This window comes from Ambystoma mexicanum, chromosome 8 (genome assembly GCF_040938575.1).
Source record: "Ambystoma mexicanum isolate Mex_15411 chromosome 8, UKY_AmexF1_1, whole genome shotgun sequence".
NCBI classification, from domain to species: Eukaryota; Metazoa; Chordata; class Amphibia; order Caudata; family Ambystomatidae; genus Ambystoma; species Ambystoma mexicanum.
The window spans coordinates 119,907,555-119,926,705 of NC_090929.1; the positions used below are offsets into that span (position 1 = coordinate 119,907,555).

At 44.6% G+C, this 19,151-nt stretch overlaps 1 protein-coding gene across 1 annotated transcript in view; it reads left to right on the top strand.

Moving 5' to 3' along the window:
• Positions 1-19,151, top strand: part of LOC138471690 (steroidogenic factor 1-like) — a 421,412-nt gene that overhangs the window by 32,381 nt on the left and 369,880 nt on the right. Inside the window, exon 3 of the mRNA XM_069609448.1 lies at positions 12,959-13,100. Within this exon, the coding sequence (XP_069465549.1) occupies positions 12,959-13,100 (142 nt within the window). The remainder of the gene's footprint in view (positions 1-12,958; positions 13,101-19,151) is intronic.

A 19,151-nucleotide genomic window follows, 5' to 3' on the forward strand; every position in this document is an offset into this window, starting at 1 on the left:
CGATTCATGGAACGTTTGCCTGGTTCAAAGTGACTTTGCACAGCGGAAAAGTGACATTGCCCAGCGGAAAAGTGACATTGCCCAGCTGAAAGTGACTTACTTTGCACTGCTGAAAAGTGACTTTGCACAGCGGAAAAGTGACTTTGCACTGCTGACACAAACTCGGATTCATGGAACCGTGCAAAGTGTATTTTTGCAGTGAAAAGTCCAGGTAAAGTCAGCGCATAGCTATTTTTGCAGTACAAAATGACTTTTCCCGGTCTTTGCATGGAAAAAATACACTTTGCGGAGTTCCATGAATCAGGGTTTGTGTCGGCAGTGCAAAGTCCCTTTTCAGCAGTGCAAATTCACTTTGAATTCCATGAATCGGGCCCAGTAAAGTGTAGATTCCCCTGGCGGGGCACAGTTTGCCGCTCCATGGACAAGACTAGGTGCTCTGCAATGACTGCAGTGGTGATTTGATACAGTGCAAAAGCACATCAGCAGAACATTAGCATAACCTCATGAAAAGAGGGGGGACGAGTGTGTGGATCCGCTGGGATGCAAAGCAGTGCAACAGGGGGAGAATGAGACCAAGGGCAGGAGAGAAGACATGGATCCGGCTGAGAATGGAGCTTAGAGTCAGTCTGTGGGCCTGATTCATGGAAGCATTTTATAATGGTGCTATCCCATCGGAAAACGCTCTGTGAATCAAGCACTTTACTTTTGGACCTAAGTTCTTTTATGTAATGCTTTTCCTCTCAATGATTGCAAATAATAGTCGTCACAAATAAATGCCCTATCTTAAAGCTCCAGTTGCAGCCGCTCTGTTAACAGTTCCTATATGTGCGACAGACATGATTTTAGCAACTCGGGCCTCATTACATGGACGGCGGTAAGGGTTTACCGGTACCGGTAACGGTACCAGTGCCGGTAAACCCTTACCGCCTTACTACGAGTTCCCTCTGTGGGACTCTACCTTAACGGCTGGTTTTACCAGCTGTTAAGGACGGGACCCGCAAAGGGATCTAGGAGGTAATTGCGGTACCGCAATTTGCGGTGCCGTAATTACCGCCTTCCCCATTCCCATTGGGCCCTATGGGGGCAAAAATGGGAATGGGGAAGGGCCATGGTGAATAGGGAATTACCGCCCCCACACACCTTGGAATAGAGCGGTAATTCCGCCGTTCACCATGGCGGACTCGGTAAAATACCGGCGGCAACCATAGCGCCATGGTTTCCGCCATCCGTGTAATGGGACCCCTGGTAAACAGAGAACAGGGTGTAAGGCCGTGTTAGTACCGTTTTCAATCAAACACAATCCAAGTTTTGGTACCTTTTGTTGGTCTAACTGAAAATACTATATGGAGATTTTAAAATACAAACACATAATGTACGAACAAACCCCGCCCCCCCAAACAAAAATGCTAAATTGACAATGATTTTCTCTGTTACTGTACCAATGCACTGGCAACTTCGATGGTCTTGATCTGTTTGTTTTTGCTGTTGGAAAACGAATAAAAAAGAGTTTAAAAACAAAATACATACCAAAGACCCAGAGACAGCTTCTTCAGCTGGTGGTCACACGATACACACCAGAAAGACTAGCCTTTTAGTACACATCTTTATTTATTTATTTAGTGATTTAAATTTTGTACAAGGCGTATCCATGCAAAACCAGGACGTCAAATTCAAACATGATAGCAATCATTGGGGACATGACATGCAAGAAGAGATGGTAGTGGGACCAGTCCCTACGTGCACAGGGCACTGGGCGCCGGGGCGGGGTGCTATTCTCTTTTCCTCCCAGGAAATTGGGAACATATTGAGCGTTTGCTGTAGCAATGGTAGGAAGCACTGGCCTAGGCTTCAGGCTGCTAATTCGTGGATGCGTGGGAGGCGAGGCCGAGGCTTGTCTCAGACATTAGCTGCCCGTTTGCTAACAGCGAAGAAACTCCAATGTGCCGGCCAAGCAGAGCGATGCCGTCTCTCCAAATAGCCAGTTGAAAAGTGAAGTGCGTGAAAGAGCCTGGGTCTCTTAGGTGGCGCTGCACGTGGGCACCTGCTGCTTCGCAGCCCTCTCACATTGCGGACGGCGCATGTATCCGACATGTGTCATACGGTGTAATTGCGAATCCCGCATTACAGGATCGCCTCTTACAGCTGTGTTACAGAGACGCACGGAAAACAGCGTACGGTACTCAATACCAAACTACACACGAGTCATTGAAGTGTTTCTCACGAGCTAAAGGCGTTGATTATAAATAGAAAAAACTTCTCCAATTGAAAAACATATGAAAAAGCCAAAACATCAATTATTTCAGTTCAACATGGAAAGAAAGGAAGGACAATCGTTCCATATCATCCTAGGGCACGCCCTGTATGGCTGGACTGGCCTACAGGGTACTCTGGAGATTACCTGCTGGGCCTCTGCACCCGGGACCTCTTTTGTATTTCATTTTCACATTTTACCATAGGAAAAGGGTTGGGCTTGCTTAAAATGTGTCATATGGGGCACTTTGACCATTATTTCCAGGGCCTCTTTTGGATCCCAGTCCACCGTCGCCCTCGTGCCCCTCTGAGCAAATTACTCGCGTCATCGCTTGATGTTTCTATCCTTCAGTAGTATAGGAGCCGTTTTGCTAATGCGTGGGCCCTGAACTGTCATCGATTGCACAAATACTAAAATTGTGTCTTTGCTTTTCAGGAATTTAGTTTCCTTCCCAGGGCTTCAGCTAATGGTAACTTTGGAAATGTATTTTATTCATTACTTTTATATAGCGCCCAGATCCGCAGGTTTCACGGTGCTTGAACAAAGCAGTGGCAGCAAGACAGTCAAAGTGGAAGTTCTCAAAAATAAGTGGTATTTGTCAAAGAGCCATGGAAATGATATGATATGTGATTTATAACGCGCCTGTGCACAAGGGTTTCTAGGCGCAACAAGACACGGGAGGGAAGAAAGAAGGCAGACAAGACAATCTTACTAGGCCTTGTGTCATTCAGTTTGTGCAAGTGCGGCAACGCAAAGTGCAGGGGGAAGGGAGAAAGAGGGGGAAGTGCAATCAGGGCAGCATTGCTCTGAGTAAGTGCAGCCAGGGCAGCGCGGCTCTGAGTAAGTGCAGCCAGGGCAGCGCGGCTCTGAGTAAGTGCAGCCAGGGCAGCGCGGCTCTGAGTAAGTGCAGCCAGGGCAGCGCGGCTCTGGGTAAGTGCAGCCAGGGCAGCGCGGCTCTGAGTAAGTGCAGCCAGGGCAGCACTGCTCTGAGTAAGTGCAGCCAGGGCAGCGCGGCTCTGGGTAAGTGCAGCGAGGGCAGCACTGCTCTGAGTAAGTGCAGCCAGGGCAGCGCGGCTCTGGGTAAGTGCAGCCAGGGCAGCGCGGCTCTGAGTAAGTGCAGCCAGGGCAGCACTGCTCTGAGTAAGTGCAGCCAGGGCAGCGTGGCTCTGGGTAAGTGCAGCCAGGGCAGCGCGGCTCTGAGTAAGTGCAGCCAGGGCAGCGCGGCTCTGAGTAAGTGCAGCCAGGGCAGCGCGGCTCTGGGTAGTGCAAGGAGGCAGGGGACTGTGGGGTTACAGTTACAGCCCCTAAGTGTGCGGTAGGCCCAGGGGCAGAGCATCGTGGAGGAGCCGCTTACCCAGTGTGACTCAGAGGGTAGCCAGGCAACCAGTCGGCGCAGCAGACAGGTAGGCCAGTAGCGGAGGGAGAGAGAGAAAGCAGAGGAGAAAAGGAAGGTCTTCAGCTGCTTCCAGAACTTTAGGTAATGGCAATGTTAGTTCCCTGCGCCCCTTCCAATGCCTTTAGTTCTTTTGGACATGGGAAGTGTACTCTTCTCTGACACTGAATACATGTTAGCCCTCTCCAACAAGTCACGTGCTTCAAGTTATGCATATGATCATTAAAAGGCAAAATCGATCGTATAAGTTTCATTGCCTGAAATCAGCAGATTCCATGAATCACAGTGGATTCTGTGGTAGGGGAGCATGTGCAGTTTATTTTTAGGGACAGAGGGTAGGTGGGGCCTTGGTTGTATTTGCACTCTTGTGCATATGCAACATTTATTGTATAGAAAACCTAATAGTCTCTGCTTTTAAATAGTCCAAACAAATCTTCAGTCTGTTTTCCAAAGCAGACGTTTCTGAAGGATTTTCTGCTTGGATTTGGGAAGTCATGGTCTAAGTGTCTCCTCAGGGTAAGAAGCAATGATCAATGTCTACATTGGACCAGCTGCGGTGTAGATTTAAACGGTGGGATTACCAGGTTGGCGTTATTTCCTCTGGCACTACTGCATGACAGCAATACCCTTAACTGTACGTGGTAAGTACGCAGTCATACCAAGTGTCAGCTTGATTCTGAGTAATGCTGATCTTTAAATTGTTCCCCATTTGGAGGTTCCATAGAGTGAGACACAGAGAGGGAGACAGAGAAAGAGAGTAGACTGTGGCCCTGATTTAGGAGACCAAGTTATTGCGCAAATACAGGACCGGTCTGCAAGGGCAGATCAGAGGTGTTCTTCAACCTGTGGCTGTAGATGGATTGTGTGCACTGAGGGGCAGTATTTCTGACGAGGCTGGCAGGACCGGCCTGCAAGGGCAGATCAGAGGTGTTTATCGTCCCGTGGCTGTAGATGGATTGTGTGCACTGCGGGGCAGTATCTCCGATGGGGCTGGCAGGACTGGCCTGCAAGGGCAGATCAGAGGTGTTTGTGTGCACTGCGGGGCAGTATCTCCGACGGGGCTGGCAGGACTGGCCTGCAAGGGCAGATCAGAGGTGTTTGTGTGCACTGCAGGGCAGTATCTCGAATGGGACTGGCAGGACCGGCCTGCAAGGGCAGATCAGAGGTGTTTATCATCCTGTGGCTGTAGATGGATTGCATGCACTGCTGGGCTGTATCTCCGACGGGGCTGACAGGACCGGCCTGCAGGAGTAGCCTGCAAGGGCAGATCTGATGAGGCTGGCAGGACCGGCCTGCAAGGGCAGATCAGAGGTGTTTATCATCCTGTGGCTGTAGATGGATTGCATGCACTGCTGGGCTGTACCATCGACTGGGCTGCCAGGACCCGCCACCTCCCTGGCCTCAGCAAACCCTTCAGGTTGGAGAAAGAGATGGGCGTTGTGTACCTGCAGTGAAAGTAGGAACACTGTTGGCACCAACCCGCTCCTCCTACCAAACATTACCCGCTCAGTCTGATAATTCAGTGAGGCAGCTGAGGTTTAGCCAGGAAAGGTTGAAGGCATTTCAGCTATGGAGCCCTCATCATCAGAGCGCACAGTAGCTTGGACTGTAAGTCAGGTGATGCTGGTGAACTACCTCCACCAACCCCTAAATCAAGGTCCAACTCTCCCATGAGATAGAAGAAAGGTCTGACCCAGCGACGCGATGGACTCAGGTCTCTAGTGGACGTCTGAGATCAAGCTGAGCAGCGAGAGCTGACGTCATTCTAGTAAATGCAGCTCTATGCTTTTCCCTTGAAGGTGGCTTGGTCATTTCTACTCCTTGATGCTGTGAGGAAGTGCATTGAGTGGGCAAATGCTGAGCCCTGCTCTCTGTGCATTGCGGCTACTGGCAGAGGCCCAGAAGCATCAAAATCCAAAGCGTACCCACGTGTCTCTTAAGGAAAAGTCTCTGAAGGTACCTTAGATCCACCTTCTAAGCTTCACTGTGGGTGGCAGAGTAGTTTAGCCACCCCAAGGTCAGGTTAATATATAATGTGTTGCTTTAAATCTACTCTTGAAGCAATGGCCACTCTGGTCCTAGTGCCCTTCAGCTACAAGCATGAGTCACCTGGCACGAGGAACTTCACAGAGAGCAACCTTACTATGTAAAGTACTCTCTGCCATAAGATGCAAGGAAATGGCCAGGCACAAGGAGCCAGGTCACCAAAGCGAGTCATGAGGGTGAAGGGTGGCCCATGTGGGATGGTTGTCAATTTGTATTTACTTTAAGGGAGATATTATTCCATCAAAAAGCTCCCATTTACAAGGTCTTCATGGGGCTCCCCTTGGCCCTTGGCGTGGCCAATAGGCCGTGGGCGGTGGGGGTCCTGGAGGGCCATGGTTGCTCCTGCCCCCAGCCTGAGCATGCTTATTCTAGGTCATCAAGACCTGGAGGCTGCAGGGAGGTATGGTATGCACCTTAGGAGGGCGGAGGCACATGAAGACACTGAACTGCGGAACATCTCAACTAGAAACTACTTTATAATAAGCGTTGTGGGATACATTGAGCAATATCTTCTCTGGGTTCCTCAGTTGCTTGTTTGTTTGGTTGTTTTATTCATTTACAAAGCGCGCCTCACCCTGGGGTAAATGGGCGCATTACAAGACAGCTTAGTATCACAGTTTAGTACATACAAGTTGGGATACAAAAGGGGAATGTCACATTGGGGTGATAATCAATACAGTAAGAAATGAGGAATGCATAAGGGTTATAAGCAGGAACAAATCCCATGGAGGAGGGCGGAATTCCATAATGAGAACAGGTCAACAGACAAGTGCATAATGATACAGGATGATAAGTCGGGCTCCCCTGCTCTGGATATCTAGGTATTGTAGAGAGGAGTGTTGTTTGCAAATAGCCATTTTTGTGTGTTAAGTCTAAAGCTTTGGAAAGGTTGATCTGATCGTAGATGTAAGGGGAGAGCATTCCAGGCGAGGGCTGCTTGAACCGGGAAACTGGTCCCTCCAGCTCATCTTTTTAGGTTGAAGCATTGGGCAGTAATGCATAAGGTATTGATGGACCTTGTTGGTGGGAAAGAGTTTTTTCTTATGATCGTCTCGCTCAGGTATCGTGGTGCAGCTATGTTGAGGAATTTGTGCGTAATAGCGACCAGTTTGAAGTTAATCCTATCTTTAATCGAGAGCCATTTAAGGTCCCTTCGAAATTCAGAGATATGGGACCTTGTAGTAGGGCGGTAAGGGATGCAGTTCCCTCCAGTAACGCCTGGTCTGACCAGGCGTTATGGACGGGACCCGCAAAGGGACCAGGGCACAAATAACAGGCTTGACATGCGCGAGCCCGTTATTTGCGCCCTCCCCATTCCCATTGAGCCCTATTGGGGCTCAAAGGGAATGATGAATGGTATTTTAAATGGGGATTTACTGGTCCCGCAAAGGTCGGACTACACCAGTAAGTCCCCATTGAACTAGACCAGTGCCGGACCCGTTATTGGTGGCAGTCATGGCACAAATAGTGCCATGACTACCACCAATCTCGGAATGAGGCCCATGGTCTGTCCTGGGGATACTCTAAGCGCATTATTTTGTAAAGTTTGAAGTTTGTTAAAGACAGGCCATCATGCCCAGATCCCAAGTTTGCCAGCCAGGAAACAGGTAACAAAATTCACATTCACCCTCGGCCAACTAATTCAACGTTTGTTTAAGGACCTCAAGGCAATTATATGATATGATAAGTCATTTATAACGCACCTGTACACAAGTGTTTCTATGGCAGGTCTCTGCCCTGTTTGTGTTGCACTTTTTATTTTTTTGCCTATGTATGCTCCCATTCCTGGTCATAGCTTGCAACATATTCTTATGTGACATAAACAATGCAGACAGGCAGTAAAGCATTTTCTGTCTTTTTCGGATATCCCATCTGCATGGGCTTTGTAAAATTACTAAACCTGTGAATTTTAATTGAGAGCGAAAGATGGTAGCTTGTAATGTATTGTTCACATTGTACCTTTTGTGTGATGATGCAAGTGTCATTTTATGTGTGCATTTGATATAATGTATGTTGCATTGCTTTTGACCAGTGAGCACTGTCTGGTGTTATACCTTAATGTTTTTTTTCTACCAAGTAAGGGAATTCATTGATTGGTGTTACTTATAATAAATAGCCACCCCACCATTCGTTTCAAATACTTGGTCTTGTATTCAAGCTAATGCGGACTATTTTTTTTGTTCACATGCACAATACACGTAGAATATATCAAGATTGTTTAAAATGCGAAAAACCTTCCAAAATGCACAGTGTAACGTGCTTCAAAATGTTATTGAAAGCAGGTTTGTTAAAAATGCATTCAAACGCCATTTCCGTGGTCTAGAGTAGGTGGTAACGTGCAGATCGATTACTCTTCTCCTGTACTAAAGTACAGCCGTTCACCAAATAAACTGAGACCATCAGGGCCTCCTTACCAATGAATGGCTGTGGGTTGTTGCAGAAGAAAGGAATCTGAAACGCTGCTCCAGTGGTAGCAGGAATTCTGTTTTGGGCTTGCTCTTGTAATATGGCATTCATCCCCCGTTCCAGTGGCTGGAACGGGGGGGATAACGGCCCAGAGCCCAGATCCCAATGAGGGATCCAGGCTGTTATCCCCTGTTCCAGGAAGAAGGACATTAGCACCCCAGGTTGCCAAAGCGGTAAGCAGGGGTGCTAAAAAAAAAGGGTTTTCCTTCCTACAACGGGACGCGTGCAGCGTCCCGTTGTAGGAAAGAAAATCCTTTCCCAAGATGGCCACCATGGAAAGGGATGGCGGGGCTATTCACGGAGCCCCTCTTCCCTTTCCATGGTGGCCAGCGTGAGGCAAGGGGAAGGAGCGGATGCGGCAGCAGCATGAACTGCCACTGAAAAAAGGTAAGTAGGAGAATGGGGGAAGAAAAGTAAAATAGAGTGACGGAGGGTAGGGGGAAGATGATGATGGGGGAGCCGGCCGTCAGGTGGCTTGGAACGCGGCCTTGTACCAGTGGTTCAAGCCAACCTTCCTACCCATCTGATTGGCTGGCTCCCACCACCCGGGTTCTAATAGGCATTATGACATCACCCCGACTGTAATTAGTGATGCCTTTTCTTATTACAAATGGCCAGTAATGCCACAAGGAGACTACACTGTAAATCTGCAGTGTAAAACGAAAACTATTTACTTGGTTGCTATTATACAGATATTGGTGGCTTTCAGGTACCATTTTATTATTATTTCTAAAAAGCTCCACACAGTCAGAAGCCCAAGTCAAGAAATGGTCTTCCTGGGAGAAAACTGGAAACTGCTCTGCATGTCAAGCAGGACTGTGGAACTGAAGTGGCCCCATGCGGTAGATAGAATAATGCTATTGTCTATACCACATTGTCTTACAGTAGGCCTGTGTTACTTTCAGCATCTGTGTGGTCTTTTGGCGATAGCCCCATGGAGGGGGAGCGCGAGAGATTGTTGGGATAGGGTGGTCCGGGCCATGTCAGAGTTCCTGGAACACCCACATTGGCTGGGTCCTGTAGAAGTGTGCGTGGTTGGAGAAAGTCCTAATTAGCTGAGTGAGGCCAATCGAGAGCCTGGAGTCAGGACACCAATTAAGGGGGACACCCAGCTGTTGTGCCGCTAGTTAGTAATGCATCAACATTTAGAGACCCCATTTAGATAACATGTACACCATGATCCTGGATAGGCTGCTATGCAATTCTTGCTTCATATCAGGGGACATGAATTATTTTATATTTATTTATTGAGCTAATGTTTAAGACAAGCCTTGCACAAAACGTACAAAACCAAAATGAACCAACATATGACCCCACAAAACGCAATGTACTTCAGCCGCTTCCTTCCGGATCCTATACAAAGGGTAAGACGTGATTACATCGGCAGGCTTTTTTTGTGGCGTTTTTTGCCAAAAATGTTTGGCCGAAAAACTAATCAAAAAATATAGGGGGTTAGCGGTGGTAAAAGGGGTAGAGGGTGTGGGGTATAGAGACTACACAATAGGGAAGGGGACTCCCCCCCCCAAACATAAAAAATAATTCGATTAGTTTTTTCGGCAAAAAAAAAAGCCTGGCGATCTAAGAACATAGAACCATACAAAGTCATATTATATTTCTTAACACATTTCATAATTAGTGAAACTATAAATATTATTTAAAAACACGCTTGTACAGAAATCAATTATTTCCCAACACCAATCCTACATTCATGGCATATTACTCAATTCATTATTAAGAAATTAGTTTTCTACGAAACGGACTGGTGTTAAAATCAAAGAAAGTTGTGTACTTTCAGGATCTTGCCCAAGAACCCCATGTTATGTGCACAACTTGGCAAATACTTAAGTCTTGGATCCTTCTAAACAGGACAGCACAGCACAAGATGTTCCAAGGTATCCTCATTGCCGGACAAACTACAGGTTCTTTTAGTCTTTCCAATTTTTAAGCAACGGCCTAGTTGCAAATTGGATGGAAACATTGCGAATCCCATGAGCAGCGCATGGGGGGGGGTGAAAAGGGGGCCTTGCATTCTGCTTCTGCGCATCTCGTCTCGGGCATCCCGGATTCAAAGCAGGTTTTTGGGGGCAGTGTGTGCGCGGGGGGCGGGAGGATGACCTGAAATCACCCCCTTACACACATACCTGAGTCTTGGCTGCATTCCCAATTCCTAGACATGCAATAGTCAACCGAGCTCCTGTGGGTGAGGGGCATTGTGTTTCAGGGGAGGAATGCAAATATCCTAAGGAATCACTCATGGGTTGCATGCATGTTTGCACCTGGCACTTGTGCATAGTGACTAATGCCATAGGTGTCATGGCGCTTTCCCTGGCACTTGGCCGGGAGACCAGGCAGAGGGAAAACAGCCACAGGGACTGACACAGTTTGCATTGCGTCCCTTTACGTCTCAAAGTGGTCCTCTGACCTGTGGCAATGATATGCCACCACTGACCGCAAAGACTGCAGGTCGGTCCGGTGGATCGGATACGCAAAGACCTGGTCCATCTTGTTAGATTGGTGTTTTGTCCCCGTGCAGTGGTTAATTGTTTCTGAAACGTTGCACCGCACTGCTATTGGCAAATCCTATTTCCTGCGTCTTTTCATAATGGAGTGAGATTTTGAGTGAGATTTTCAGAGTGTGGTAGAGAGGTCTGGTTCAGTGTTCTGTTATGGAGACGGCTCATCTCATGGTTTCATACTTGCTTCAAGGGTCTTCCACTTAGGGTTTGATAGTAGACATGAGGCTTTTTTTTTCACCAGGGGTCTGCAAGCTTTGGCTCTCCAGATGTTTTGGACTCCAACTACTATCTGCCCTAACCAGAATAGTCAACAGTGAGGGATCATAGTCCAAAACACCTGGAGAGCCACAGGTTGCTGACCTGAGACCTTTCTAATGTAGTGTCAGCTGTGTCTGTCCCCAAGTTGGTATATCGCGACTGCAGTTGGCAACGTGAGCAATGACTTGTCCATAGGCTACTATTGTTTCCTGAGGGTTGGAGTAGAACGAGTTCTGGGGAAGATACATTTATAAAACGTTGACTTAATAAACTTTAGCCCCGATGGTTGTCCTCTCTAAGGGGGTTCTTTCTGTTTCAAGTAAGAACTTTCAATTATTTTTGATGGGGAAATTCACATACAATTTGGTGCATGGAAATAGGTTCTATGTGATATCACTGCATTTTGAAGGTCGAACAGCAAAGAGACCAATTTATTTTGGTCGCTTTGGTCTCACTTTCAAAATGCTTGAATATCACGCTGGGCCCGACCCTCGCTGGGCCCTCGGTTTTAATGGTATTTGGTGGGTTTGACCCCCGAACCTCCATTCCACGCCCCCTCCTGTCCCGCACCACACTTTCCCCGTAACACTCATACCACTCATCACATTTTAACTTGCGCCCCGCCCCCTCCCATTCCCACTACATACATTCACCTACACTTCTCCCTCAGATACATGTACAAACACATGCACACACCCAAACACTTACCTCACTTCCACAACATCCCACGCCTGACCGCGCCTGTCAGCCCCTGTGTGCACTTGTGTGCATCTCAGGGAGCAGCTGTCATTCCCAAAATGGTGACGCACCAAGAGCAGGACAGCGTCGACAGAACAAGATAAGTCTGGGTGGGGGATTGCAGGGGGTGAGTGGAGATTGAGTTTGAGGTGGGTGACAGGGGTTTTAAGATTGATTTAGAAGGATCAGATCATCGATTTTTTGTCCTGCGGTACATCTTCACACTTTTTTATAAATGGGTGTAACTGTCCTTTGTATGGTATTGCCTTTTGAAGAACTATTATTTTAAGCCATTTGAGAAGTGCCCACTACACTGTGCACAAAGTGAACGTTATCCGAAGCTGGAATTGGACTATCTTTTCTCCACAATCCCCTCCATAGGTGCACATGCACATAAGATCCACACTCCACAATCTTCAAAGTCTTCCTGGTTGTGATCTCTTGTAAGATCGGTCCGACTCCATAGGCTCACCGTGTTACCGGGTTGGAAAGTTGGCTGCAAGTCTATGGATTCTTGAATGCAAGAACATCTTATCAGGCTGATTTTTCAGCATAGAGGTGATTATGTTTGTAGATATATAAACAATGATTGGTCTGTCATTTTCTTTGCTCTTCAGTATTTGCCCCACAGAGCTTTGGACTGCTATGCCAGAGATGCAGTGATAACTCTTCCATCTATAGTTTAAGCCCAATGGGGATTGGCTTACAAATTGCAAAAATGAACATAAGCATTTCTCTAAAGCCATTCCATTTATACATTTTCCATTTGTATCATAATGGGTTATGCACCATTGTTTTGGAGTTTCTGGGCATATATTAATGCAACATATGTAAATAGACCAGACCTCCAGTCTCTTTAAGGAACGTATCACCTTAAAAAATATATTTATGTATATAGCAGACTTTGCTGTCCACCCCCCCCCCAGATCACATAGATCTTTTATTATCTTCAATTATAACAGGATGTCAAGGATTTAACCCATATGCACCAACAAAATACCCACCTCAACCTCTACCCCCACCAAGTAGGAATTTCACTTCTGCCACCAAAAACATTCCAAAAATTTGCCCGTTCACATTTGATTACATGTGATTGATGTTCACCGAAACATTTTGAATGCTAAGGTCCTTCGGAGATCATGAAAGGGTGTCCTTTGGAAATATTTACATTGACTGTGTAAAAAAAGAACATGTACGTTTTAATAATGTAGTGAATAGATCAGCAGATTACAATATCATATCTAAGGTTTTAATAATACTTAATGTGTTTTTCTTTTCATCGGTTGACAGGGCTTTTTCAAGCGAACAGTTCAAAATAACAAGCGCTACACCTGTACAGAAAACCAAAGCTGCAAAATTGACAAAACACAGAGGAAAAGATGCCCGTTCTGTCGGTTTCAGAAGTGCTTAAGTGTAGGAATGAGATTAGAAGGTAAGACCAATAAAATGTATATTTCAAAGGGTTGTCATTTGCTACTTACAGATGTCTGCTGGCCCACCTGACATCGTCGTATATACAAGGCAAACTATCGAAACGAGCAAAGTGTTAAAAGTGACAATGAAAGTATCATGTTTGCATTTACTCCAGGGAATTCTCTAATGCAGTCACCATTCTGAATTAGAAAAATTCTGGGTATGGTATTGATTTCTGCAGTCAGACGAGTTTGGCAATGATATAGGAAATGTAAACAATTAATGATTGGCGTGAACTTTGATGAAATTGAACGAAAACCTCATTAAGGGTGATTCGGAAAAATGTAATGGGAGAGTTGGCAATAACAGCCTTTGATTTGTTTTAGTGCTGGGAGTGATGCATGAATTCAAACGGGTAATCCAACTTGGAGTTGCTGTGAATGTGGAGGAGATTTTTAGACTTGGGAATGGTGTGAATTGGTTCAGGATTTTTGAAAGGATTGGGATATACCTCCATAAATGTAGGACCTTCACTTTAGGTCAGAGGTTGATGGCAAACATGACACCTCTTTCAGAAATGGTGGTGCAACATCTCTCAAATATTTACATGATCATTGGATCATTGGCAAGAACACCTTAAATCCAATGAAGCAAATACCATTGGATCGCTGATTGAGAACCAGGTAAACACATTTTAATTTGCCTTTTTTACTATGAAACCCTGGTTCATATCATGATTTGAAACAAACCTATCAATATAATGATTTTCTCCGTTGTATGGAGTTATTGCCACAGATTCGAAGACAATGGAAGCAGTTTTGCAATACTTCAAAAATAGTTACATGAGCGCAACAGACTCACAGGACCCCTCTGCTTTTACTCACATTTTCTTAGTGGTACAAGGGCGTCACCTCCCACAACCTGTGTACATGCAGCAAAGTCAGTTTCTCATTGTATTATAAACTCTCGGCGCGGTTAGAGAAGTGTTGTGGTACCTGCACTCATGCAGAAATAGTTACATTAAGGTTGGTTTGGCCCTTCCCTTCACAATGTTTGAAAATGTTACGAAAGACAAATGCTAATGAATGTGTCTAATGCCACCTGACAGTCACATTTGCTACTCGATATTATCTTATCATCAATTAATGAAGCCTATTTAGTGTTCACACATAGCTTAGCTTTTATGTTTTCTTAGAATGCATTATTAGTTGAAGGATATTTTAAGACAATTTTCTCCACAGCATCTTAGAGTTATACTCAATGTGGTGTATAGTGAGTGTGGCAGTTGTTCTCAACAATGTCTAAACACCTGATATAGAGTAAAAGGCAACTATTACTAGCTATGTCATCCCAAAATCATTCTTTCATAATCCCGTTGTCTGCACATAATACACACTAGGTCACAATACAGAAATCCAAACAGTTAGAAGGACGCATGTATGACAAAGTGTCTCACGTTATTTAAATTATTGAATGGGCCAATACAGTCTAGTTCCTACAAGTCTCACTGTTTAGTACTTTATTAGTAATATAACAACTTTCTCCCTCATTTCCTTTGTATGGATGCTCCCTCAATGTATCCCAGTCATTTTCATTTCCATAATTTTGAACTGAGTATTCTCCCAGCATTTCTTTTTAGTTAGACTTTGTTGTAAAGACTTAGGCAATAATATAATGATGGCAGCTGTATTTTTTTATTTTTTATGATGGTTATGTATAGGTTCTATTCATGTTTTAAGTTTTTAATTTCACAACAGCAATTAACAACAAAATATGGCATTAATCTTAAAAAACATACTCCTTATAAATCAAGCTCAGATCATATTAATCAGGTCATCATAAATTATCACTAAATATCCGGTACAAGAAAATGGATAAAGGTACATAAAAAAGAGAAAGGAAGAAGGAATAGAAGAAAGGGAAAGGAATGAAAGCTTAAAAGCCAAAGAACACAATCACAAAAGTAAAAATTCATGCAGCAGATACAAGAATAACACAAAAACATTGTATAAAATCATATGTAATGACATAGGGCAATAATCTACAAAGCCAGGGGCACAGCAACCCTAAATGAAAGTTCAAGTTCAACCACAGACACCAGGAAAACAGCTCCAAATGTCCCAAAACTTTTCATTTTCATCCTTATATTTGTAGATGACTTTCCCAAACGTCGAGACAGTTAGAAGCTCCTCCACCCATTCATTAATAGTAAAAGAAAGGCTTGACTTCCAGAACCTTAATATCATTTTGGTTGCAACCATGCATGCACGCAACAACCACATTTTCTTACCAAAGGCAATTTCATCCAGTATAGAAATATCGCCTAAAATGAGCAAAGAAGCATTCATGGGAATTACAATGTTTAGGACTAGACTCAATCATTCACAAACCTTTACCCAGAACTGCATTGTTTTGGGACATGACCAAATCAAATGACAGAGGGTACCTCTTGAGCGGTTACATTTCCAGCAGAGGTCAGTGTCCAAAAGTTGCCTCCTGAACAACCTCTCTGGAGTCCAATTGGACCTAAACAGTATTTTAAATTTGCCGCCATTTTGCTAATGTTTTTCCTAATATTGGTCGAAGTTTGGCATCCTTAACGCCCAAAAATACGAATCAAAAATGTTGCAAGAAGTTTGTTCCCTGCAAAGCATATACTTGATTTCTTCGACTATGTCCTCTCCATGCAATTCTTGATCAGAGCGTGTGTAGATTTATGCTCTCCAACAGATCCCTGCTTCAGCTTTTTATTCAGACTCTAGATGATTTTTCTGTGAACACAATTTCAAATAATCAGTTTAATTTACTGTTTTGAGTTTTGACGACATAAACTTATCCTCATTATGGAATGTTTCACACAATACCACAAATGTAGATGTGCTTGCATTTGTTGTTAATTTGTTAAACTTTCCAAATGATTCTTAGTTTAGAATAAATTAGCACTGTTTTGCTTTCCGGTTGGTCTCTACATTGACATCAATAAAATTAGCTCTAGGGGTATTTAAAGAATTTGAGGGCTAACAATTGAATATGTGCTAATGTTCAATGCTGTATTATGCTATGGTTATTGATCGATTGTTCTTCCTGTTCCACTCTCTAGACATGGGTAGGAATCTTTTTTGGATGTAGAGGGGAGTCCCAGCAAAGTGGATCTGGAGTACACCTACCTCCACGTCAAGGGTCTGCTCATCCAAATTGTGTCCATTATCCATATGGACTGGATGTTCCCACAGCAATCCAACCGGTCCCCATGTTAATAATCCTCTCAGATCCTCTCAGATCACAACATTGCATGCATGTTCAAACCGACCACAATTAAAGAGTGGTACATTTTCTCGTGCACCCACAAATGCCCCCTTTTTGTTAACGTTGTAACGCCACCCCGACCCCATCCAAACCCATTTTAACCCCTTACCCCACTACCAATTATCTAACTAATGGTTGCAATGTTTTTCAGTATTATGGTCCGCTCTGAAATGTACTACTCTGTTTTGTTTGCAATAACATGACTGGATACCGTTCGAACATGGTGGCTGCCATTATTATGGCTTTCTATAGAGTCTACCGACCCAGTTTGCACGGAAAAGGCTGGGAAGAATCCACAGGGATACATGCGTCTGAAACTGCATCAACATTGTGAAGCAGGTGGAGGCGCATGTGGACTCCTTGTACGGAGTGGGGATATGGGTTAATCAGATTCCAGCACTGTGTCCCACACTGTGCAAGTACTCCGATACAACATGAGTAAATACACACAGAGCATTTGTCTCTGCCTTCTCTTGCTCCTCTGTTCCATTTAACACTCAGTGTAAGAAGGCCTAGAGAGAAACATATACACATCCCTGTTACACTTCTTTTGAGCACTGCATAGAGTCAGGGCTCAAGTCGAGGGTACTCGCTGGTTGGACAGAATCCCCCCACTTTTTTCAGAAGTCCCCCCACTTTTTTCAGAGGGCACCTGGATATGCTAATTTCTGGTGACACCACATTCAATTGTCATGTTAATGAGACCCCCCCACCCCACTTTCTTTTTTAGGACTTGACCCTTGCAAGAGTAAATAAAAACAAAAAGCAGCAAGGTTTGTCCCCACAGGAAGTGGTATAAGGGTAATGCGGTGTACGAATTACCTACATCCCCAACATTTTGTCTGAACCTAAAAACCACAGTGAATGAAAGATCAAGGATCACACCTCTCTAGATGTACTAATCAATATTGACCAGATAGTGTCCTAATATTCTCTGTATATTCAAAGTAACCTCACATGTGTGCAGAAGACCACAATTAGTACCTTAATCTGAGCCTCATTGAGCATATAATTTGACAATAAACTCAAAAGTGCTTTTCATGGTTTATTGCAAACCTTATGACAATTCTTTATACAAAAACTCACAGAATTTTACAAAACATAAGGAAATATTGTTTAAAACAAACTCCACTTTAAACATACTACAAAAAGAAAAAACAACAAATGATCACCTAAATCAGGCAGAATTGTCAATAATAATTAGATATCAACAAATGCAGCAGAAAAAAAAACAAGGAAAAAAGGAAACTTTCCAATATGCATGAAAATTCACTGAAAAATCATAGAAATTAAGTTGGTATCCTAAAATGAGGAATGCTAAAGAATAGCTAAAACAAATGTATTTCTTTCCAAAAGAACCATCCAATGTCCAAAGCGTTGGTAACTAATGGTTCTAAGAACACAGTCTCAGTGATGTTACAACTCAACTTCAATTATGAGAGTTGAAAACATCCCTCAATAGTAAAACCAGGTTATTCAATTGTTTTTGTTGTAGGACTTGAGATTGAATCTCTCATAAAGATTAGTTAATGTATGAGCGCTGTCTCACACTTTCTTACAGTTCTGCAAGAGTAGAGGCATGGATCCCTGAATTGGGCATGGATCGCTGAATTGCAGGCTACTCATCATCTTCTCTCATTGCCAATTATTGTACCCGGACCCCCTTCCCTATACCCAGCCACGTTCTCTTCATAGGTATTACACCTCGGCTAGACTTTCATCCCTCCAGCAAACGTCAAGGCTTCAGTAGGCCACTGAAATTGAACGAACACAGCACCAGCCCCAGGTTTAAGGACAGAGGCATTTTGGGTAATTTAGCCCACTGAGGATAGCTGAGGGGCAACGTGCTTGCTTTGGAAGCAAAACGACAAGGGGCAACACAGGTTCGATCCCCGGGTCCGCTCTTAGATACCTCTGGGTATTAAACGCGTTATAAATAACCTTTCATATCATATCACTATGTACAATTTTCTATTTGTTTGCTAATTCAAATACATTTCCTCACATTACATATATTAAGTACCCATTGTGTGATTTGCTCACAAAAAAGCAAGGGTATTTCATCCGCATGCTCTGATGCAAGTCCAGAGTGGGGACATTGCACGTGTGCAAATACAGTGTCCTCAACATATTTACTGTTAAGAAAGGATCGTTATGTTAAATGGAGAAGAGCCCTTTAAGAAAGCGAATAAATAAAAGCAAAGAAAACTGTTTTACCAGTGCATGTCCCTACAGTGACGCCTTTTGAGGTACCGGTTTACACCGCAATGCAAAAGCAGCAGGGGTGAGATTGGGAAACTGTGTTGGAATGGGAGCGGAATGGGGGAGCGAAGGCCAGGAAGGGGCGGTGCTGTGGAAGGGATGGATTCCAACCAGCATGAGGTGAGTCGATGGTACACTGCAATGGCGGCCCAAGAGCGTGGTAAGGATGGGGACTATGCTGGGTTGGGGCAAAGGGGAAAGTCTCCCATTATGAGGAACACAAAGCTGCGTGTAGGAGGCAGTGTGGGGGGCCCATTTGCATAGTTTCCGACATGATCCATTCCAATCTCTAGGTGCTTATCCAGTCCTGGTTTTTTCTTTGCATTCTAGGGCTTGTAGTCCTACAAGTCCCAGAATGCAAAGAAAAAAATAGGACTGGATAAGCACCCACAGAATGGAAAAGACCATGTTGTCAACTATGCATTCGAAGTGCCTGGTCAGTGTGGGACAGGGGCGGGGAGTGAGGGAAAGAGCTCTCTGGCCAAGGCTGCACAGGAACAGC